General features: G+C 49.0%; 9 protein-coding genes across 9 annotated transcripts; 5 read left to right on the top strand and 4 right to left on the bottom strand.

Moving 5' to 3' along the window:
• Positions 1 to 984: 984 nt before the first annotated feature.
• On the top strand, positions 985 to 6,069 carry FVEG_05833 (hypothetical protein; the record flags this gene model as incomplete). The annotated part of the gene is made up of 1 exon (XM_018894070.1): positions 985 to 6,069. One exon carries the CDS (start codon positions 985 to 987, stop codon positions 6,067 to 6,069), a length of 5,085 nt encoding a protein of 1,694 aa, XP_018751053.1.
• A 591-nt stretch (positions 6,070 to 6,660) lies between these two features.
• On the bottom strand, positions 6,661 to 7,092 carry FVEG_15736 (hypothetical protein; the record flags this gene model as incomplete). Its single annotated transcript, XM_018904932.1, has 1 exon — positions 6,661 to 7,092. The coding sequence occupies one exon, from the start codon at positions 7,090 to 7,092 to the stop codon at positions 6,661 to 6,663; it is 432 nt and encodes a 143-aa protein (XP_018751054.1).
• A 96-nt stretch (positions 7,093 to 7,188) lies between these two features.
• FVEG_15737 (hypothetical protein) lies at positions 7,189 to 7,560 on the bottom strand (the record flags this gene model as incomplete). The annotated part of the gene is made up of 1 exon (XM_018904933.1): positions 7,189 to 7,560. The coding sequence occupies one exon, from the start codon at positions 7,558 to 7,560 to the stop codon at positions 7,189 to 7,191; it is 372 nt and encodes a 123-aa protein (XP_018751055.1).
• Positions 7,561 to 8,224: 664 nt separating this feature from the next.
• Positions 8,225 to 9,526, top strand: FVEG_05834 (oxidoreductase). Its single transcript, XM_018894071.1, has 4 exons — positions 8,225 to 8,805; positions 8,856 to 9,033; positions 9,084 to 9,203; positions 9,253 to 9,526. The coding sequence occupies exons 1-4, from the start codon at positions 8,269 to 8,271 to the stop codon at positions 9,393 to 9,395; spliced, it is 978 nt and encodes a 325-aa protein (XP_018751056.1). The 5' UTR covers positions 8,225 to 8,268; the 3' UTR covers positions 9,396 to 9,526.
• Positions 9,527 to 9,783: 257 nt separating this feature from the next.
• Positions 9,784 to 11,139, bottom strand: FVEG_05835 (hypothetical protein; the record flags this gene model as incomplete). The annotated part of the gene is made up of 2 exons (XM_018894072.1): positions 9,784 to 10,351; positions 10,403 to 11,139. The coding sequence occupies 2 exons, from the start codon at positions 11,137 to 11,139 to the stop codon at positions 9,784 to 9,786; spliced, it is 1,305 nt and encodes a 434-aa protein (XP_018751057.1).
• A 637-nt stretch (positions 11,140 to 11,776) lies between these two features.
• FVEG_05836 (hypothetical protein) lies at positions 11,777 to 13,584 on the top strand (the record flags this gene model as incomplete). Its single annotated transcript, XM_018894073.1, has 8 exons — positions 11,777 to 12,015; positions 12,067 to 12,196; positions 12,250 to 12,439; positions 12,497 to 12,673; positions 12,721 to 12,932; positions 12,991 to 13,179; positions 13,230 to 13,460; positions 13,510 to 13,584. 8 exons carry the CDS (start codon positions 11,777 to 11,779, stop codon positions 13,582 to 13,584), a joined length of 1,443 nt encoding a protein of 480 aa, XP_018751058.1.
• A 486-nt stretch (positions 13,585 to 14,070) lies between these two features.
• Positions 14,071 to 15,708, bottom strand: FVEG_05837 (hypothetical protein; the record flags this gene model as incomplete). Its single annotated transcript, XM_018894074.1, has 4 exons — positions 14,071 to 14,102; positions 14,154 to 14,901; positions 14,953 to 15,633; positions 15,694 to 15,708. 4 exons carry the CDS (start codon positions 15,706 to 15,708, stop codon positions 14,071 to 14,073), a joined length of 1,476 nt encoding a protein of 491 aa, XP_018751059.1.
• Positions 15,709 to 16,598: 890 nt separating this feature from the next.
• On the top strand, positions 16,599 to 18,466 carry FVEG_05838 (hypothetical protein). Its single transcript, XM_018894075.1, has 5 exons — positions 16,599 to 17,296; positions 17,352 to 17,614; positions 17,667 to 17,792; positions 17,846 to 17,964; positions 18,025 to 18,466. The coding sequence occupies exons 1-5, from the start codon at positions 16,612 to 16,614 to the stop codon at positions 18,371 to 18,373; spliced, it is 1,542 nt and encodes a 513-aa protein (XP_018751060.1). The 5' UTR covers positions 16,599 to 16,611; the 3' UTR covers positions 18,374 to 18,466.
• Positions 18,467 to 19,043: 577 nt separating this feature from the next.
• FVEG_05839 (hypothetical protein) lies at positions 19,044 to 21,509 on the top strand (the record flags this gene model as incomplete). The annotated part of the gene is made up of 4 exons (XM_018894076.1): positions 19,044 to 19,231; positions 19,298 to 20,576; positions 20,627 to 21,096; positions 21,143 to 21,509. The coding sequence occupies 4 exons, from the start codon at positions 19,044 to 19,046 to the stop codon at positions 21,507 to 21,509; spliced, it is 2,304 nt and encodes a 767-aa protein (XP_018751061.1).
• Between the last annotated feature and the right edge of the window lie 377 nt (positions 21,510 to 21,886).

The raw sequence follows: 21,886 nt of genomic DNA on the forward strand, positions 1-21,886 counted from the left end.
TGGATGAAGGTCCTTCCATTATCAAACCTGGAGTCGCGGTTGCCTCTCGCATTAGTGAGTGGGTTGGCACTTTCTAATTCTCAAGAAGTTTCAACAATCTTAATCACTTCAAATCATCACGACAAAGAACCTGATTCATCTCGTTAAGCATTATACTACATGATCTTCTTTTGAGCTGAACTGGCCCGCAATGATAACTCCACAGCCGCGTTGGTCAGTGTTAGCCTACCCGTTTTGTGCGGCCGAAAGCGGTAGCTGTCCTGAGCAACCAAAAAAGTCTGGGGAATTGAGGCTTGACTAGCAGACCTTCATCTTGTTCCCGGCACCGAGACATTCCCGCGCCCTAACGATCGACAAGAAACGCCAAGTCTCTAGAGATCTTCAGCTGTTCACCCCGGATCATCATGTCGTCAAAGCTCATCCGGAACGTTCATCGCGAGCTTAAGTTGCCAACCGGACACTAGTCTCTGTCGAGCCTGCTGTGAACGTTGGCGGTAGGTTTCAAGGTTTGCCCCATGACCGGAAACATGACGGATCCGCAAGCTAATAGAGACAGGACTTGAGGTTATACCCAGAATGCTGGTGGGCGAATATTGTGGTGCAATGGAGTTCGTTAGAGCAGCCCTCTTCAAGGCTGGTACGTTAGCCAGTCCTGGATTTGTCTCATCTGCTGATGACACTGGCCGTGGCGGGTATGCTCGAAACTGTTGGGAGCCTCTAGGCAGATTAAACTTCCACTCATGATGTCGTTGCATACTGCAGCCAGCCTGAGGACCCCTGGTGGAGGAGCCCTTGGACCCTTGTTATGACGACATGCCAACACGGCGAAAGGCCAGCCGTTGACGGAGATGCTTGGGCGTCACTTGTAGCAGTCACTGCACCTGGCTCTCGTTGAGTTGCTATATAGATGAAGGATCATCTCGCTGGCATTCTATGATAATCGAGGTTGATCAATACCAAGTTCAACAATACCCAACATCAATCATGGCTCCCAACATGAACTGGCGAGTCGTGATCGCTTCACTCTTACTTCTCTTGCCTACCCCATCCCACACTCTCCCTTGCGACAGTGAGCCCAATCAGCAAACCGGAATGCTCTATGCTGGAGGCTGTCCTCTTCCTGGCGTATGTACATGGGGAAGCTGTACAAGCGTCACGATCGGACTCGACCCTACACAATGCGGGAAGCGCGGCAACTCATGCAAAGCTGGAGAGCTCTGCGTCGCTGGTGGATGCTATCCTCTTGATGGATCAAATAGCGACAACTGCACCTCTTCATCAGGCTCCAATAGCTCTGGCCCATGTCAACCGGGCCAATGGTGCGATGATGGGAAGTGTTCCCCAATCCAAGTGACGGCAAACTCCCGCCGCTGCGGCAGTACCAACACACAATGCGGACCTGGTTCCCTTTGTGTTAACGATCGATGCCAAAGATTGGCCATTGGCTCAGACCCCAATTCGTGCGGTTCTTCAAATACGACCTGTGCCTCAGGCAACTGGTGCCTCGACGGATCATGTGTGCCTTTTCAGCTCGGTACCAACGTCCAGTCCTGCAAGAGCAGCAGTGAATGCTCCCTTGGCACATCATGCCAAGGCGGTTACTGCCGTCAAGCCTTCATCTCAACCGACACTTACAACTGCGGCCTGGGAGCCAACCCAAAGGACTGTAAGGATGGGCAACTATGTGTTTCTGGGCAATGTCTTTCGCTCAACATTACCTCAGGCACTTCTTCCAGTTGTGGCTCTAATGGAAGGTGCCAACCAGGATCTTATTGCTCAAACAACGAGTGTGCACCTATCCAGATCTCAACCGACTTGTCGCAGTGCGGAAGCAGCTCAGAATCCTGCGGAAGCAACCGGGTGTGCGTCTCGGGCCAGTGTATCAGCAACCTGGTTCACCAATCCAACAATCCTAGGGTCGCCTGTGGTGCTGGGTCTGGAGGTCCTGGAGCACGTATTCCCGGTGCAGATGAGGATGGAGACACACAGTCGAATGCCGAAGGTAGTTCCTCTGGAGCAAGCGGCAGCTCTGGTGGCAGTGATTCGAATAGCAATGGCTCGGGAGACGATGCCTCCGGCCGAAATGGAGGATCTTCTGATAGAAGTGGCCAAGACAATGCATCCGGCAATGGAGATTCACAGTCGTCAGATGGTTCCAACGGTGGAGACGCCTCTGGCGATGGCGACTCATCGCAGGGAAATGATGCAACCTCAGGCGATGCTGGGCGAGCGGGAGGTGACGGCGACACAGACGGCTCTTCCGGAAGTGCTTCCCCTTCCGACTCAAATTCTGGCTCAGGAAATGGAGATGGACAAGCAGACCAAGATGGGTCTGATCAAAATGGCGCTGGCGGAGCCTTGCCAGGCCAGAACGGAGGAGATAATGGCTCCGGGTCACCAGCTTCGACTTGTAACCCAGCCTGTACTGGCAACACGGTCTGTATCAACAACCAATGCGCTTCAGTGCAAGACCCGTCATCTTGCGGCACAACCTCCAGCCGTCTCCTGCGTCTGCTTCGGAGACAAGCGACATCAACCTGCCAGCAAGGATTTGCTTGCATTAACAATGAGTGTGTACCAGCCAACGGCCCGGTCAACTGCGGCGCATCAGGTGTCAATTGCCCCATCAACTATGCTTGTATACAAGATTCTTGCGTGGCTCTTGGTGACCCAACGTCTTGCGGAGGTGAAACCTGCAGCAGCGATGAAGTATGTATTGGCAACATCTGTACGCCAAGTCCAGGTCTAGCTAGCTGCAATGGAGTTGCTTGCTCTACTGGTGAGACATGCCAAGATGGAGCTTGTGTTCCCATCGATGGCACAGGCCCAGGTTCAAACGGAGGCGGAGGAACCCAGGGAGGCGGTTCAGATAACGGGGGCGACGATGGATCTTCCTCTTCAAGCGGTGGCAACGGGAACGGCGACAACACAGGTGAGGAAGGCCAGGGCAGCGGGGACTCCTCTGATGGGGGCACTTCTGGCGATGGCTCTTCTGATGATGAGTCGCAGACTGGAAGTATACAAGGACAAGGCTCCAGTGGCGGTGGTTCTGGGGATTCTGGCTCCGGCTCCGGCTCAAGCGGTGGCTCTTCTGACGGTGCTTCTGACAGCGGAAGCTCAGGATCTGGGATAAGTCCAGGAAGCGGAAGTGGCTCTGGAAACGGATCAAATTCAGGGTCTGATTCGCCATCAGGCAATGGTTCAGGTTCTGGACCTCAGGGAAGTAATGGGTCTGGATCAAATGGTGGAGACGGAGACGGCAACGACACTGGATCTGAGCCCGGCTCCGGCTCATCACCAGGCAATAGTTCAGATGGCAGTGGAAACGGTTCACCAACAACGCGTCAACCAGCACTTACGGCCAGACCACAAGGTAATATCCCTGGTAGTGGTGATCCCGATGCCGATAATACCTCCGATAGTGGTAATACAGGCTCAAATGGCAGACAGACCTCTAGTCCGCAAGGTGGGACCCGTCCAAGCCAAACTGGCAGCCAAGGGAATGGCTCTGGAGGTGATGGATCTGGAGGCGGTAACGGGCCCAGCAGTCGGTCGCAATCAGCATCCTCTCCGAATCAAACTGATGGCACGGAGGGAGGTAGTACAGGCGGCGACGGCGACCCTGACTCGAGCGACCCTATGTCCAATGGTGGCTCAGAAACAACATCGGGAGCGTCTGTATCCGGTGACTCTTCGCCTTCTGGAGCAGATGGGTCAGCAGCTACAGGATCAACAGGCCAGACATTACCAACTTCTGTTCTATCCGATGGGGCGCCCATTGTCAACCCTGGCCCCGACTCAATGGGGGCATCTGGAAGGTTGACAACATTGACTTCGAGGCAGATTGGAAGCCCTGAAGGAAATCCTACGGGAGGCGGAGATGAAGACCCATCGCCAACAGATAGCAGTGGTGGTGGCAACATAGGCACCCAAGGGTCAGAAGGACCAGGTATCCTCTCGACGGATAACGGAGGCGCGTCAGCTACTGATGGTAATGGAGGCGGCACTGGCACAGCAACTCAAAGCTCAGGCACTTCAAATACTTCTGCCAGCCAGTCAAACTCCCCAAACACAGCTGTATCTGGAACAGGCAGTGAGCAACCTTCAAGCACTGATGGCGGCCCTAACGCCGGAGGTCAGACAAGTGTAAGTGGCAGTCAATCTTCAGCGACGACTTCACAGGGTACGAACCAAAGCCAAGAGGCTGGAACGACTGGTTCTTCCAATGGCCAGTCAACGGGTGAACAGTCTTCATCTATCACACCTACAGGCCAAGGCCCGTCACCCACTGATGGATCCCCCACATCCTGCTCGGACGACGGTGACTGTGCCGTCGATACTGAGCTCTGTGTTTCCGGGGGACTCAACATCTGCGCCTGCGTGAACGCATTATGTGTCCCAACCACCGACCCAGATGGTGCTTCCACTACAGGAGGTGCTAGTTCCACCGCGGCATCTGGAACCGAGGTCGCCAATCCTTCAGCGCCGACAGAGAGTGGTGGAGTGACACCTTGTAGTGACGATGATGACTGCTTGGCCGATGTCTCGTTGTGTTTGAGCGGCGTACTCAATCTGTGCACTTGCATTAATGCAGTATGTGTTAGAGACATCACAACGAGTGGCTCTCAAGTGTCAAGCACGGCTTCTGGCAATAATCCAGGGTCTGACGGAGGCGCATCAGTAACCACAACAGCTGATGAGTCGGCTAGACAGACAGGATCGGAATGTTCTACCAGTGACGACTGCGTGGCCGACGTAGAATTATGCCTCGTCGGTGGACTCAACTTGTGTGCCTGTGTGGACGCTGTGTGTCAGCTTGGCCCTGACTCGAATAGTGGTGGAGGCGGCGATGATGACCCAACTCCGACAGCTGGGGCACCAGCAGCACAAACATCAGTATCATGCGCAGATGCTGAAGATTGTACAGCTGCCCTCGGATTGTCTGTCTTGGGAATCTATGTTTGTGTGGACCTCATTTGCCAGCTTCAGCCAACTACCAACCCTACTAATGGAGGCGCTACAGCTTCACAAACAGGCTCCATCACAGTTCCCACCATAAATGCACCTATCGATTGTTCGACAGATCAAGACTGCGTGGTGGCTTTGGGAGCCAGCGCATTAGGGATCTTCGCATGCATAGATCTCTTATGTGAGCAAACGGCTACAGCTTCTGGAGCTGGTGCTGCTGCTACCCAGCCTGCCGCGTCTGTACAAGGAACTGACGTCGAGTGCTCGACGGACCAAGACTGTGTCGCTGCTATTGGAGCTGGGGCTCTTGGTATATTCGCATGTGTCAATCTTCTTTGCCAACAGACAGCAACAGCCAGCGTTGCTGCCACAACGGCCAACACCAGGGCCTCTGCTTCGGGATCTACAACTGACGTTGAGTGTGATACTGATCAAGACTGTATTGTCGCTCTCGGCGCCCAGGCGTTGGGATTACTTGTCTGTGTTAACGCTCTCTGTCAAGAAACTACCACAACTGCTGGCGCTGGGCCTTCGCCAACTCAGCCGCCTTCTCCAGGAGTCACAACCAATATCGAGTGCGCGACAAACCAGGACTGCGTTGCAGCAATTGGCGCAAATGCTTTGGGGATCTTTGCTTGTATAGATCTGATTTGTCAACAGACGGCAAACCCGAGCAGCGGTTTTGTCACTGTAACATCGGACAGTACACCAGCCCCAAGTAGCTCGGGAACACCATGTTCTGACGACAGCGACTGTACGGTCGCAGGTCAGACATGCGCCACGGATGGCTTTTGCGGGGCATCGTCGCCAAGTACTGGCCACGGAGGTACCACCTCCTGTTCCGATAATGTTGACTGCCTCTTGTCTCTGCAACCTCTTTGCACCCTTGGCCTCTGCGTTTGCGTGAATGCAGTTTGCAGTCCACCGTCAGACGCCGACGCATGCACGACAAACGCGCAGTGCAGCACTGGAAAAACTTGCCAACAAGAAGTCTGCGTCGATGACGTCTCTTGTTCTACCGAAGATGACTGTGTGGCCAACCTCGACTTGTGTACGTCACTGGGAATCTGTGCTTGCGTCAATGGATTGTGTACCTTGTAACGCGACTATAGCCCATTTCTACCTTTTCTATGACAGTATATTCTACTTATGGGATACTATTGATTCTTATTGTTATCATTATTTGCTTCTCTTTTGCTTGAACTCCTTTTACGATACGAGGGATAATGGTCAAGGGTAGAACACATGTATACCAATTTGTCGCTTTACATTACGGAATACCCTTTCCTAGCCCTATCAATTTTTACGCATATAACGTTTAATTACAATACTACAACATTCTATTCTCTTTACCAATTGAATTCACAATTATATATTGTTAATGGCAATTTCACGAAACTTGCAGCAGATCAATGAACCCTCGTTCGAGTGAGGAGAGGACAGGCTTTATGTCACGAACAATGACGTCCGAAGAAGAAATGTAGCTCTTTCAACCATATTGCTTTGACGAGCTGTTTTCACTTGCCAGAAGCTTCCCCCTCTGAATATCCTTAACATCTCCTCGCATACCCCCCATGACTGAGTGCTGTCAACGAACGCCTCCATTAAGCCGAGCCGACAAACAGGATAAGAGCGTCGGCAACGGAGAAACCGACGATCTTCCAGGGTTGTTTCAACCGTATTTCCTCTAAGTTAGCTGAAGAAGTGTAGAGAGGGGAGGGATCCAAAGTGACTGGAGTCCAATTCGCCAAATCGTCCCCTTGCACCATGGCCGACAAACCTTACAGGCATCAGTTGGGTATATCCCCCTTCGGCGTCCTCGCCTTGTCTATGGAGGCCTTGCGCGATTTCTACTGCGACATGCACCAGCCCACGATCATTGATGACCAAAGCCCCAGCCTGATCTGAAGATGGTTGCCATAAGTTTGGGGTAGCGTCTTCGAGATTCGGGTTGGCTGCTTCCCACGCCACCGAGTCTGGAATAGATGTTCTAGGGTTGAATAAAGTGCCATCGCGGTAAGTAGATAAGTCGAGTAAGATAGTTTGATACATGAAGGTGACAAGGAACTTCTTGACTTCGGATCTTGGTGCTTCGGCGTGGCTAGCCAACGTCAAGGACGACATCCTACGCCGCAAATTCTCTCTGATACCTGTGTAGTACCACAACGTACTGGCGATCTTTGGGAAAATTTTGGTGAGCTTGATAATAGCTGATAAGTTCTAATCCCATTGCTGAAAGGGGTTTGGAGTGTTAGGTCTGAAAAGAGGATTCAGAAACGCTGAAAGTTCATCTCCGATTTGTGGCAAGGCAAGGCCCGGTGTTTTGAACAGCAGTTTTGTGACTCTGAATGAGGATAGCAGAATAGGAATGATGTCAGTGTCGATGTGATCGTTGATTCTATCCACAAACGGGCGTAGGATACGGCTCTTGTCCTCTTGAAAATAATCAAGGGCGGTGGGAGAAGCAGAGATCAAGGACTGGAAATTCTCTGGTAATTCAAGATCATCGAAAATGCGAGCCCAGATCTCGGCTGGGAGTCTAGGTAGGTCATTTGAGGACTGGGGAGTCGAGATGGTTGATGATGAAGCCATTGTGAAGAGTCAATGGCTGCACAATAATACTGAGTGCGAAGAATAAAAAGAATAAGACAGGTAAATAGAATTCGAGGAGCAAGGATTTTATACCATCATTTATACTTACTATCAATTACCTAAGCAGAGTAATATGGTGGAAGTTCAGGATGAAGGTTGTGGTTAAAGTTTCAGTTTAAAATATATTGCGGAGAAGTCTTTGACTTATCCTGATAGATAATATCTTAACAGCAGAACAAGTTAATGAACCAAGACAAAATATATCGGTACCAGCATGGTGGGCAATAAAGAGTTCTTTCTCGCTTTTGCAGAATAAAATGGCAATTGTCTCCAACCTTTAAGTGCCGGGACCTACTCATACAACCTTGCCTCGGATTTACCATCTTCGCATGGTCCATCGAAGAATGTGTGCTGACATCTGATTCTGATACCACCTTGATCAAGGGCTGTCGTGCTGGTCCAGGGGAGAAGTTGAACAACCAATCATGTCCGAGTCTTTGCCTTGGATGGGAACTCCACTAGGATCTGGCTGACGCCAGCCAGATACACTATCCCGGAAACATTGCCTGCAGATCATATGAGATCCACATAAGTTGCTGTTCAGAGAAGAATATAAAAGGAATGAAGTATTCCTCAGAAACACATATTCACATTATCTTGTACCATTCGATCTTGTATTTTACTTCCATCCAAAACCTCCTAGCCATCATGGTACAGCACACTCCCCAGACAACGGTTCACCAGCTCGCACAAGAGTATGCACCTATTATCAAGGGCAAAACTATCCTTACAACAGGTGCAAGCCCAGGTGGTCTCGGTGCACTCTTTGTAGAAGCTATTGCAGTGGCAGAACCAGGACTGGCGATTCTAGCTGGTCGGAGTGTTAACAAGCTTCAACAAACCGCAGACAACCTTGCTGCCAAGTATCCCAATCTCAAGACAAAACTTCTGGCCATTGATCTTGGTTCTCTTCGCTCTGTTCGTGCAGCTGCAGAAGAGGTCAGTGGATGGTCAGATGTTCCCGAGATTGATGTCTTGGTCAATAATGCCGGGATCATGGCGACGGACTTTGGGCTCACAGAGGATGGTTTCGAAGGTCAATTTGCTTCGAACCATCTAGGTCACTTTATTTTTACAAATTTAATCATGGATAAAATCCTTTCTTCGGACGCGCCTCGAGTGGTCAGTGTTTCCAGCAATGGTCACCGCCTGGGGCCTATTCGATGGGGTGATATCAATTTCAGTGTAAGCTCTCACCATACTTGACTGTGAAATTATTGCTGACCGGCAAACAGAATGGTGAAAGATACAACAAGTGGAGTGCATACGGACAGTCAAAGACAGCAAACATGCTGTTTGCCATCTCTCTAGCTGAGAAGCTAGGCAGTCGTGGACTCCAAGCGTTCTCGCTTCATCCCGGTGCTATCCTTGATACCTCACTGGCCAAGCATCTGGATACGTTGGATAGTCTAGGTAACCGCTTAAAGTACGACTCCTAGAGACTGTCAAGCTAACGAATGCAGTCGAAGCTGATCGTGCAATGGGAGACCCCTGGGGTTGGGTAGATTGGTCTACTGTCCCAGTTTCCTCCGAGGTCGGCGCTGCAACACACGCATTTGCTGCGTTCGATCCTGATCTCAAGGGTTAGTAGAACCCTAATATTATTAGATTCACATATACTGATCGCGTTAGCACATAATGGTGCATATCTGCTTGAGTGCCGTTTAGCGGACCCTATGACTGATACAGTCAGACCATGGGCGACAAGCTCAATAGAAGCAGAGTTACTTTGGAGGAAGAGTGAGGAGATGGTGGGTCAGAGGTTCTCTTATTAAACTGGCAGTGAATATGGTTAATTGTTTTCTTCCATGGTAATCCCGAATTTTTCGCCAAGTTAGTTATTGGCCTTCATATAGCCTTATTGATCATATGCTCTAAGGGATAGGCTGCCCAGTCTGCGTTAACCTGATTCAGTACCTCCTCACACTCCTATATAACGGCACCTAACTCCATGCTCAGCCTCTTGCCTGTATTTTACAAACCCAAGTTGAAGCTCCTAGTGGGAACACTTTGCTTACAATTATTCACGGCACAATGCCAATGATACGAAAAACGCCATTAAGACGACCAGAATTCGCAGGAGCCATCTTGAGGGTGGAATTCTGGGTTATAAGATTAGCTTATTGACATTGGACCAGTACAGTGTGCAGGCTAGAGTCTCTCTCACATGTCCAAAAGTCTTGGTTTCATCATCTCGTGGTAATCGTCCCTGTCCTCAAGGCGTCGAAAGTTTTCCATTATGTTTCCATGTAGTCTGATTTCACCGAGACCTGTTTTGAGGTCGGCGAGCACCTGGTTTAGTGCTAGATTATCCGTCCCGTTAGCTGGAAGATCTGGCGTAGATATTTCCCACTCAATCAATGGTTGACGATCTTCTTGAGTTGAGTATGAAAAGTCCGAAAGAATAGCTTCCGCACAGTCCATTAAGTTTTCATAATTCATGACCATTTCGAGAGCTGTACTGCTGGATAGTATTCCAGATACTCTCAAGCTCAAAGAAGAGCTGATAGAACAACGCTTAATGGTGGCTCTCTCCAAAGCCTCGGCCATTACTTTGATAGGATCAAAATCTTTAAGTAGTTTTTGGACACCTTCGTAAACTGTGTTTACTTCGATGGACTGCTCACTGAAGAACATTGCCTCTTGGTTCATTTTCTCGATTTCATTGTTGATCTGCTGCGACCTGTGGTGGATGTTGTCGACTTCTTTCTCAATCTCCTTGAATTTGGATCTAATTTAAAATATATCAGTTCTTCCCTCCATGAATCAAGTTTGGGCTTACCTCTTTGACTTTGTGAGAACAAGTCCTGTGATGGAAGAAGTAATGCTGATGACACCAGCAGCTGCACCAAGGGGGGGACACAAAGTTCCCAAGCCCATTCCGATGACTCCCAGCCCAGTGCCGGCAATGGAAAATCCCAGGCCTTTTTTATCTTTGCTTTGGTCGTCAATTCTGGCCTGGATTTGATCGATTTCGCCGTTGAAATCAGAAACTTCTCTGTGCAACCCATCTCTCGCTGATAGTATTTTCTGTCGCCATGCTTCCAGGCGCCCTGCTTCCAAAGCGCAATCGGTCTGTATTTTGGCAATTTGCATATTCAGTTGCAGTATTCTATCGCGATGGAATACTTGGATGTGGCTTGTTGATCTTCGCGCTGCCTCTTTGTAGATGTTTGTCTTTTCGACCAGTGACGTTGCTGCTTGGCTAAGATAATGGACTCTGCGTGAGAAAAGACAATGCCATTCTCGCAGTCTTCGAGAAATACCCGCAGGCACGGGCTCGCTTGCATGCAACTTTGGGGCCCAAACACGGTAGAGATCGTTGAATTCATTGGCGAATATCCCCTGCTCATGGACGACTTCTGCTACCAAGGCAAGAATCCTGACTGTCTCTGTTTTGACTTCGTGTTGCTGTGACTCTAGCACAGCTACTTGGTCAGATAGCGTACTTAAAGCATCACTTTGTTCGACAACACCCTGAGCAATATGCTCTAATGCTTGTTTCAGATTACTCTTCATCTGGTCAATCCGTCTGCGAACCTAAAGGCGCAGAGATTGAAGTCCATTTAGTTCCAGATACGAGAAGAGTAGTGGCAGGCTGTGAAATGTCTCAAGGATTGCTCAGCAGACGTCTCGTCAAGCCATAATCCATCGAGTTAAAAAGTTCACATTGCACGAAGGCTTAGGACTATTTTTCGATAGTTCGTCTGTTTGGAAATTCGATTGGCCTGGACCAAGGGAACAGCGTTGCTTACGCCTTTTTTTAGACAACTGTTCAAGCGGCTGCATTTCAGCTCAAACGCCACCCACGAGACTGTAAGCCATGCACCAATGGTATTGCCTGACTGAAATACAATCGAGTCTTTTCAACCTCGGGCTGAATGACAACTCATCTACGGGCAGAATCATTTCATAAATTACGTCTTTTTCAACCCAGAAATCAGTCAAATTACTCTTTGCGGCTAGGTAGGCTGACTGGCGTTGAATAGCATGGTAGGCTATTGTTTATTAATGAGCATACGGCCTTTCAGAATATTAATGTCTAGACAACCATTTTTACTCAATAATTTTAATTATCATCTTTTCCCTTTCTACTTCCATTCTTGTGGTTATACTACCCATTATGCTCGTAAATTCCTCACCTGATCTCTTCGAGATGACGGAAACTCAATCTTCTAGTGGCCAGAATGGTGATGAAAATTCTGCAGATCGCCTAGATCTTGACGGAGAGATTGATCGACTTAGCCTAATGCTCAGCGCAACTGAACTTAATTCCATGGACTGGGTAGAGACAGTTGCCTGCGCACCTAAGGCCATTGGCATCATTGGCGAGTGCCTTGTATTGAGCTCCCATCAACGGGCAGCTTCTATTGAGCTAACGGACAGTCGACTGAAGTAGGCATCAACAACTGAAGAGATTCAAGTATGCGGCTGACGTAAGTCCAGGGCCCCTTCGCTCCCAGCCAACCTACGACAGTGTGCTATCACTGGGAAAGGCGCCTTCGACGAAGCTGCTTCAAGGATGAGAAACATATCGTCACAAGCTCTGATACTAGCTAAGGACGGCTCAGGTGTAGTAAGTGGTTGCTAAGACTGAGCAAAGAAGTACAGACGAAGCTGACAGCCCAGATTGACCGCATAACCAAATTCGCTTGTAAAGACCAGACGCCTGTTGTTGCACGAGAATTGGAAAAGCAGAAGGCCAATCTGAAAAAGATTGTCGTTCAGTGTACCCAAGATGCGGAAGCGCTTCAGGGGTCATTCCAGCGATGGAACGAGGAGACGTTGATCCTGCTTCAAGCGCTGAATATCAAGGAAGGTCAGTCACAAGGACAAATTCCCGTAGTCTACTACAAGATCTGACCGCCACCTCTAGACCAAGTCCACAAGAAGGTAGAAGTAGCGGCAACAAGCCTCATCAACACGGAAATGGACCTTGAACGGCTAAAAAAGGAGTTGGGATATGATGGGTTGAACTTGGCAGAAATCCAAGACCGCCTGCTCGAGCGTTCTGAAGCAAGTCAAGCTACTTCTGCAGTGGGCACCCCGGTTGGTAAGTGTACAATCTCTTCATTGCCCTACTATTTTGACATGATATAGTTATGGCGGGATTGTTACTCCAAGCCTTGGGGGCCTCAATTGGCGGTCCTGTAATACTCGGAGCCTCTTTGGCGATCTGGGGAAGGGCTATTTTCGCTGCACGCACACAAATGGATCTTGATGCGCAATTTCAGGCATTCCAGACAAAGTCACTCAAAGCGCAAACATTGGATCAGCAGATTCAGAAACTTGGCTCAGCCTCTTGCACCTTGGTGGGTCACTACCTATTCGGCGATAGCGACTGACTGAGCACGCTGATACTTGGCACAGAAAGAAATGAAGGAAATAGTGAGCAAAGCTGTCCGTCAGATTCTTGATTTGCAATTTCAAGTTGGGACACTACTGGACTTCTTCAAAGCTATTTTCAAGCGAGTCGAATCTATGGATCAATTCGAAGCAATGGAACTTGAACGACTTGTCACAGACCAAGGCTATAAAGAGGACGAGGATATAAAAACGGTGAGTGCTCGACCTTTTGTCGTCTAATACTATTGACTATTTACATGCAGATCATGGTTCAAACCGCTCTAGACCTGAAGATATCTTTCACTTTCGTCGGTCGCTTAGCAGAGATGTACTCAAAGGTCTCTGTCAAGTATTTACTACCGGGCATGCAAACAGTTCAGATGCTAGGGCTTTCTGACGACTCATCAACTCCTGCTCAGCTAGAATGGAAGGCAAGAGAGCTAGCTACATTCAAGACGAATTCGATGGAGAATGTTCGCAGACTGACGATGGAAGTAAGTATCACCAGACGCCGTTCCTCTAAACCAGAACTAACTATTTTAGCAACAAGAGCAACTTGACTTGGACTTGGCACGGCTCATCAAACAGGGCATCTTGTCGATTCGTTCAATTAGTTGAGTATAAGTCTAAGCTACACGATCTAGATAGTTGTGCTTTACTTTTTCATGATAAGTTTTTGTCTATTTGTCGCTGTGGGCTACGCGCCGGCGCGTTATGCACGACCAGCGATCGCCACAGCTTCTCCTTTCCATGACCTTAGAGTTACAACGGTAGTCCTTCTGTATACAGTATCTCGTCGAACTGAAAGCCCGTACTCAGTGTGTTCCCAAGTCAAACGATGCTCTCTTGCTTACCCTCGGTACCCTAATACTTCTCTGTCTCTCAAGGTCTCTAGTGCCCCCGGAATCTCATGAGGATGAGACTATAGCCGAGGAAGCGAGATGCGAGCATTACGTTGGTGTCCTGACTACAGCCAGTAGCTTGTCATGTCGACGCCTTTTGAAACAAGGTCTAACTGACGTGGTAATAATATGTAAAAAGAGCCCGAAAAGATTAGCGCAACTCTCTAAGCAGGCTGTCGAGTTTCATTCGTGTCACATTTATCTAAGCACCGGACCATGTCTCGTGATGGGTTCCTAGTAAGACTGTGTTAGCTTCTAGTCTGACTTATAATGACAGTAACTCACCCTTCAAAAGACGTCTAATAGGCTCTGACTTGAGATCAAATCCATGAGCACCAAAACTGTCCAGCTGAGCTTCTGAGAAGCAAGTAGGAAGGTCAGTACCTCCGATATATTTGAGATATTCCAAAGTGGCACTCAAGCAAGGTAAGTGAGCATCAGCCTTGAGGCCTTCAAGCACAATGGCTTTAAGTGAGGGCCAAGAATTCTTGATCTCGGTCGGCACTCCAGGTCTGCACAGAGGATGCACATCAGAGCCCTCAGCATATGCAACGTCAAGGATGTCAAAGATGTAATCAGACTTGATGATGCAGCCAGCTCTCCAGATATTCAAGACTCGTGTCATATCAACGCCCCAGCCTTCTTGTCGGTTCTTGCGTTCCATAACATCGAAACCTTGGATGAAGCATGCAAGACTTGTGACATAGACGGCTTGTCGTAATTGTTCAAGAATATGGGCTCGCTTCTCAGGTTCAATGGTGAAGGGCTTTGGGGAGACGGTTCCGATGGAGGCTTTGACAGCACTTCTTTGCTCGACTTCGGCTGAGGCAAGTCGTAGGTAATGGGCGGCGGTCAGACTCGGCGCGGGGACGTGAGAGGCGACAGCTTCGATGTTGGCCCAAACTCCGGTGCCCTCGGAATCGTTGGCATCTTGGACAACGGCATCTCGGATCTGATGCAAAAGAGAGCCGCCATCGACGGAACTTCGGGTTCTGCAGATAGGACCGCTGATCGACACGAGGAAGTTACCTTTCTGAATCATGAATGGTTAGCAAGCTCACATATAATCAGGTTTTGGACTTACCAGTTCTCCCTTGTCACACCAGGAGTCAAATACGTCGCCAATCTCGTCGCCAGTCATCTTCAAGCACTTATCCATGATTTCCCATGCTTCACAGAGACTGGACATGACTCCATGCTCGATACCATTATGGATCATCTTAACAAAGTGACCACTTCCACCAGTGCCAATATTTGTCACACAAGGGCGACCTTGGCCATCTTTGGCTGCGATCCTAGAAAGAAGAGGGAGGACCTGCTCAACAGCCCATTTCTCACCACCCGGCATAAGTGATGGACCATATCTAGCTCCAAAGCTACCACCTGAGATCCCAAGTCCGATGTATGCAACACCAAGAGGACGGAGAATCTCTTGTCTCGCTTGTGTGCGTTCGTAGTTTTCGTTCGAAGCGTCAATGAGGATATCGCCCTTTGAGACACGTGATTTGAGTTGGGCGACGACACTATCACCAGGACGACCATTCGGTAAGCTGAATATAAAAACTTTGGGAGAACCAAGTCCTTGACAGAGGGTATCGTAGTCTTCGCAGATGTGGATCCGTTTCGATAGGCCAGCGGCCTCCGCGTTCTTCGCGACCTTATCGAGACTTGCTCTTGATGTATCAACAATAGACACGTCGAGACCCTTTTCTGCGAAAAGGAGGGAGACGGCGCCCCCCATGGTGCCAGCTCCAATAATACCGACCTAGTGGATGCATGGATTAGTGACGTTGGGGATGGGTATTGTTGGTCTGGGGTAAATTACTTTGGTAATCTCCATTTTGAGTTGTTGATATCAGAATAAGAAGTTGATTCAGAGGCAGTGATTAACCCAGGAGGCTTGTCCGTTGAGAATCCAGAACTATCTATATTTCATAACACGTCCAACCAAGGATTTAAATACACGAGAATTCCTTAAGGATCAATTGGAACAATCAGGCTGATGTGAGCCATCATGTTGCACAGCCTCAGGTTTCACATGATAAGGTCGACAGTCAACTATCTAAAAGGCGCATATGGTCCTCAAAATCAGGGAAACTTCAGACTATGAACCATAATAAAGAAAGATCGTGACGATGTCCCGTGAAGAGGTCGACAGTCAACTAGAATAGCGCGCGATAGATCATGACTCGACCATGCGGAGCCTCCATTTTCAAGCCGTTCGAAGACGGAGAACCCCCACGGGGATCAAGAGCAACAGACCTGTAGCGTGGAGAAAGAGCCTCATTAAACTTTTGTCCCCAACCAAGAATCTAGTTACGTATCGTGTCCCACTGCCAGGCTGACTGTCGACCGCGCACAAGCCAAACTACCGGCACTAAAAGCCCCATCCTAGCAAAAAGGTCAATGTTCCGATTGGTAGCTGACAGTCAGCCTTTCTCCATAGCTGACTTTTTTCGCGACTAAGCTGGAATTGGTAAGTGGTCTCCGACTTTCTCCAAACATGGGGTCGAAACTAGAGAATTGCTCGCGTGAAGCTGAAACTCCAAGATGGATGGGATGGAGTTGGCCGATGAGGGCATGGTACCTTGTGAATTGACATAAATACTTTTCATCCGTTCCCCATACCCCAGATAGTTTAAATCCAAACCCCAGAGGATCATCACTCATCTGGAGTTCCATCCAACTTTATCTTGTCTTCTCTTCTTATCTTATCAGGACCTTGTGTGGTTTTCTCGCCATCATGACCAACGAGATCACCAACTCGACTGCCAACAGTGCAGCTCGAGCTGAGAAGCCCTCCTTCGAGACAAAGGAGAACCTCGAGAGTTTTGTTCCTCACAGCGATCGTCTCGCCCTTGCCCGAACAATGGATCCCGAAACTCGTGCTCGAGTTGAGAAGCGTCTCAAACTCAAGCTCGATGCTCGTTGCGCTCTCTTCGTTCTGATTTACATCATGAACTATCTCGATCGAAACAATATTGCTGCTGCTCGCCTCAAGGGCTTGCAGGATGACCTTAAACTGGATGATAATGAGTATGCCACATGTCTCAGTATTCTCTATGTTGGATACATCCTTATGCAAGTTCCTTCCAATATGTTCATCAACAAGATCCAACGCCCTTCACTATACCTCGGTGCCATCATGCTTCTCTGGGGCTTGATTTCAACCCTCTCAGGAAACGTCCATAACTTTACCGGAATGGTTGTTATCCGTTTCTTCCTCGGTTTCACTGAAGCTGCCTTCTTGCCCGGAGCGTTGCTTATCCTTTCCAAGTGGTATACCCGCCGGGAACTCACAAAGAGAAATGCTGTCCTCTTTTGTGGTAACTTGATTTCCAATGCGTTCTCAGCTCTGATTGCTGCTGGAGTGTTATCTGAGATGGATGGCGTGCTCGGGCACGCTTCCTGGCGATGGCTCTTCTGGAGTAAGTCTTCCTTCTGTATTCTGTCCCGAGAAATACCGTGGCTAACAATATCTAGTCGAGGGTGCCATTACCATGTTTATCGCCATCCTGGCTGTCTTCATCCTGCCCGATCTTCCCAGCAACACTCGTGGTTTCTCTGCAGAGGAGCTCGCAGTAGCTCAACTCCGAATGATCGAGGATGTTGGTGAGGCTGATGAGGATGCCGAGGGTCAAGGAGCTGTTGCTGGATTGATGATGGCCCTCAAGGATGGCAAGATCTATGTCATGATGCTGACATTTGCCGTCTACGTTGTCGGTCTGTCTTTCAATGCCTTCTTCGTAAGACTTCCTCCTCTCCCTTGTAACGTTTCCAAATACTGACATTTTATAGCCATCTCTGACCGGCACCCTCGGTTTTGCCTATGTACCAACTCTTCTCATGAGCTCTCCACCTTGGCTCTTTGCATGCATCGTTTCTCTTATCGTTGCCTGGAGTTCTGATCGAACACAAGAGAAGGTATGTTCTCGAAGGCTCATTATTTTTGGTCCTCATACTAACAATTTTGAAAGTTCTGGCACATTGTTGGGCCTATCTGCATTGGTTTAGTCGGATTCATCATCAGCATGTCAACGCTTAATGTTGCTGCTCGATACCTTGCTCTTTTCCTCCAAGCATCTTCTTACGCTGGGTATGTCTTTATTCTAATAGCATCAGTAACTCGGAATATTTGACTAACCACAAATTTTAGATACATCGTCTTCTATTCTTGGATCAGCTCAACCTTCCCTCGTCCCCCTGCCAAGCGAGCCGTGGCCATCGCCCTCATCAATGCGTTTGCTCAACTGGGTAACATCGCTGGAAGTTATGTCTGGGGTCTCAAGGAGAATGGCTACCGCAAGAGCTATGGCATCGTTACAGCTATGTTTGGCTGCACCATCGTGGGTGCTCTTGTTCTTCGCATGATGCTTTCCAGGTTGAACAAGCGACTTGAGGAGCTTGAGAGGGAGGAAACACAAGCGTATGAGGCTGAGAAGGTTCGGGAGGCTCAGGCTGATGAGGCTCTTCGTGTTCAGAAGGGCTTCCGTTACCTTGTCTAAGGTTTTGGATGAAGCATGCAACTAGTATTTTAGACTACCCTAAGCCTGAACAGTTAAAAAGGCAATTTTAAATAAAACAACGTTTGATCAAGTATCTGTCTGGCCAAAAACCGCATGTAAATATCTTAAATAGTAATCTTGATAATTCACTTGAGTTCGCTCTTTGTAAGACATGTACCTCTAAGGTCTAACACTTTACTAGCCGATCAGCCATTTGCGGTTGCTGATGCATGTTACACAAATGTTGACGCACGGTAGTGGGGGTTAGCTTGGGAGTTAGGGGTGCCTTAGCGTAGATGGCTTGGTGGGGGTCCAAATGGCAAGCAGTGAAAAACAGCAGGGGAAATGTTCCATTCATGACTATAAATGCAGGCAACGATTTGCTCAAAGAACAGTGACTTATACCGCAAATCTTGCTAGAAGTGACATCAACAACAAACACTGTCGCTTCAAGGTCAGGTGCCCGTCAGCTTATTCTCTTTCCTGTTTTAGATCCGGTGTCAACATCGGCCCGAAAGTGGACTAAAGGCGGGGCCAAATTGCGGGGATGTCAAGGGTTCCTGACGACGGGTTTACTAGCCACCGTACGTCGCAAATTCTAACCATCATCCCATCTTCTGAAGCTTTCAGACTGACTTTAGCCCTTCGATCCTCAACGGCTGGACGAACCATGGACCCAAACCCAGTCAAGCCCTCTCCTCCTCAACAAGCCCCTCCTGTAGAAGAGCCTACAACATGTCGAGAATGTCGACGCCGCAAAGTGAAGTGCGATGGTGTTATGCCTGTCTGCTCAATCTGTCGAAAGTACAGACGACATTGTCTCTACGACAAGCACAGTAGAACCCGGTTGACCCGAAGGTACATACATACATGGGGCCGCGTCTATGAGCCACTGGGGAACCTGTCGGACTAACAGTGACGTAGACAACTTACCCTCCTAGAGGAGCGTCTTGAGAAGGCTGAAACAGTCTTGAGGCGTCATTACACTGATGGCCAGATTGCTGAAATGCTAGAAGGTCCAAAAGAAGGACTGGTAACTCAGAATCAACAGGTACCAGCGGCGACGCCAGCAACTGCACCTGAATCCGCGCCTACACCAGCACTAACCTTGGGGACAACGCCGGGGTTAGTCAGCTTGCCAAATACAACCCCGACCCCGGGCAATGTGGACAACCTCCTCCAGCTACCGAATCAGACACCTGATTCTAGTGTTTATATGACAGGTACAGGAAATGCGGGAACATTCACTACGGATCCCCTGCTTCTAGCACCCATCGGTGAATTAGATGCAGCCCCTGGACTCTGGACTGCATCACAAGACACTGCATTCGAGGCCACTCTAGCTCCAGCTGACAACTTTGAGTGGAACGAGCAAGAGACATCGTGGGGAACATATGATCCTGCGACTTGGTCTATAACAAACCATGTTGACGGAAATCCCCAAGCTATCATGGACGGCATGGCCTCTCTCACCATCGGGGATCAAAAGAGAGGATATTACGGTGCTGCTTCTGGATCCGCTCTCTTGCGTCAGATCCTATCTGCCCGTCCAGATGGAGAAGAAGTTGACGCCGAAGTGGCACTGCATGAGATTGAGTCTCTATTTCAACAACACTCTGATCACTCGCAATGGTTCCGTTCTCAAGCTATGTTGACCAGAGTGGCCGTTGAAAACCTTATCGACGCCTTCTTCGTCTTCTATCACCCAACCTTTCCTATCGTGCATGAGCCCACTTTTCGAGCGCAGTATGCCGGCACGCTTCCTTGTGCCAACAAAGGCCACTGGAACACGTTGGCAAACATTCTCGCAGCCTTGGGATCATTTGCGAGCAGTAACGTTGCTGATGCTACAGATCTACCTATCTTTCAGGCTGCACAAAAGAGCCTGTTTTCAAACTACCTTGAGGTTGGAAACCTAACTCTCGTGCAAGCCTTCAGTTTGTCATCAAACTACATGCAAAAGCGGAACAAACCTAATACCGGCTTCAACTACGGTGGTTTAGCTATTCGACTGGCCATTGGTCTAGGACTTCATAAGGACTTGGAGGGGAATAGTCTCTCTCCCTTACAGACAGAGACTCGACGTAGAATATGGTGGTGTCTATGCGTGCTTGATGTCGGCGCCACTATCACATATGGCAGACCTTTGAACTGGCCTCAGGCTGGTGTTGAGACTGCATTCCCTCTGAATATCCACGAAAAGGTCAGCCGATTGAAATCAACAAGCACATCATTTATTAATAATTATTCTAGGATCTCACTCAAGACTCCACCCACTGCCCACCGGAAGTGGAAGGCATCACGATGTATACCTATATCCGAGTTCAATCGGCCTACCATCTCAGCACCATGACCGTCTATAACCGTCTCATCACCAGCCCCTTCCCATCCGCCACGGAGCTGATAACTCTGGACGATGTCTGCATTGGTTCTTGGCTGGCCCAAGTGCCGTATTACTATCTTGCCGTACCTCCTCCAGACTCCGAGTTCGCGCTCGGCATGGGTATTTCAGAGTGGCGTTACCGAAATCTCAGAATCGTCATGTATCGACCATTCTTGGTTCGCTGGGCACGATCATCCGCGCAGAACGCGCAGCAAAACTTGACAAGCAGCGAAAACCTCGCCGTCTTCAGATGTCTGGATGCTGCGAAAGAATCAATCACGCATATTCAAGGATACTGGACATCTCGGTCACATTCAAGGCTCGCAGCCTTTTATATCCTGTAAGTCATCTCTAAACCTCTGCCAAGCATCGACTAACAATGACAGGTATTTCCTGTTTCATGCTACATTAATTCCTGTCCACTGCCTAAGGCAGAACCCCCATCACGCATTAGCACCCGACTGGCGCGCCCAGATCCAGGCGTCTCTGTCCATCATGGGTGCCATGGCAGAGCTCAACCCAAACAGCTCCAAGTGTCGCGATATCACTCTCAAGTTGTGCTGGCCACACCTGGAAGAAGAGGGTGCTCGCCCTTACCACGACAATGCCCCGTTTGTTCCGAGTGTGGGAGACAGCGAGGCAGCTTCAATAATCAACGGTTACAATACATGGTGCGAGTCGATGACGAACGCCGGGATATCGGTCCCATACGACTGGGCGGACGATAACGACTCGGCTCTCGGGTTCTTTTGATAGTATGTAAATGCTATTAGGAAGCTGTTCCTCAACGATCGGCCAGGATCCACGCTAAATGCTGCATAAAAACCTGTGTCTTGTCTATCAATGCAACCAAGAAAAAGCCTAATAGATCTTGCGTCAGGCACAAGACCAATGCGGTGCTGTCTTTGGAGAACGAGGTGCGAGTTGTGATGGCATTGAACTGATGTTGTAACTGCCGGAAGACTATTTAGTTGCATAAAGTCATTAAACTTTCTTGACCGCACCAACGTTGCACTCTCATGCAACCTCCGCAATGGCTGAGCGATGATCCTCATCAATGAATAAACCTTCAAACATTTCCAAAATATTCTCGCTTTTTTGTTTCAGAACACATCAAAGCATTTTATACC

The sequence above is a fragment of the Fusarium verticillioides genome, chromosome 2 (genome assembly GCF_000149555.1).
Source record: "Fusarium verticillioides 7600 chromosome 2, whole genome shotgun sequence".
NCBI classification, from domain to species: domain Eukaryota; kingdom Fungi; phylum Ascomycota; class Sordariomycetes; order Hypocreales; family Nectriaceae; genus Fusarium; species Fusarium verticillioides.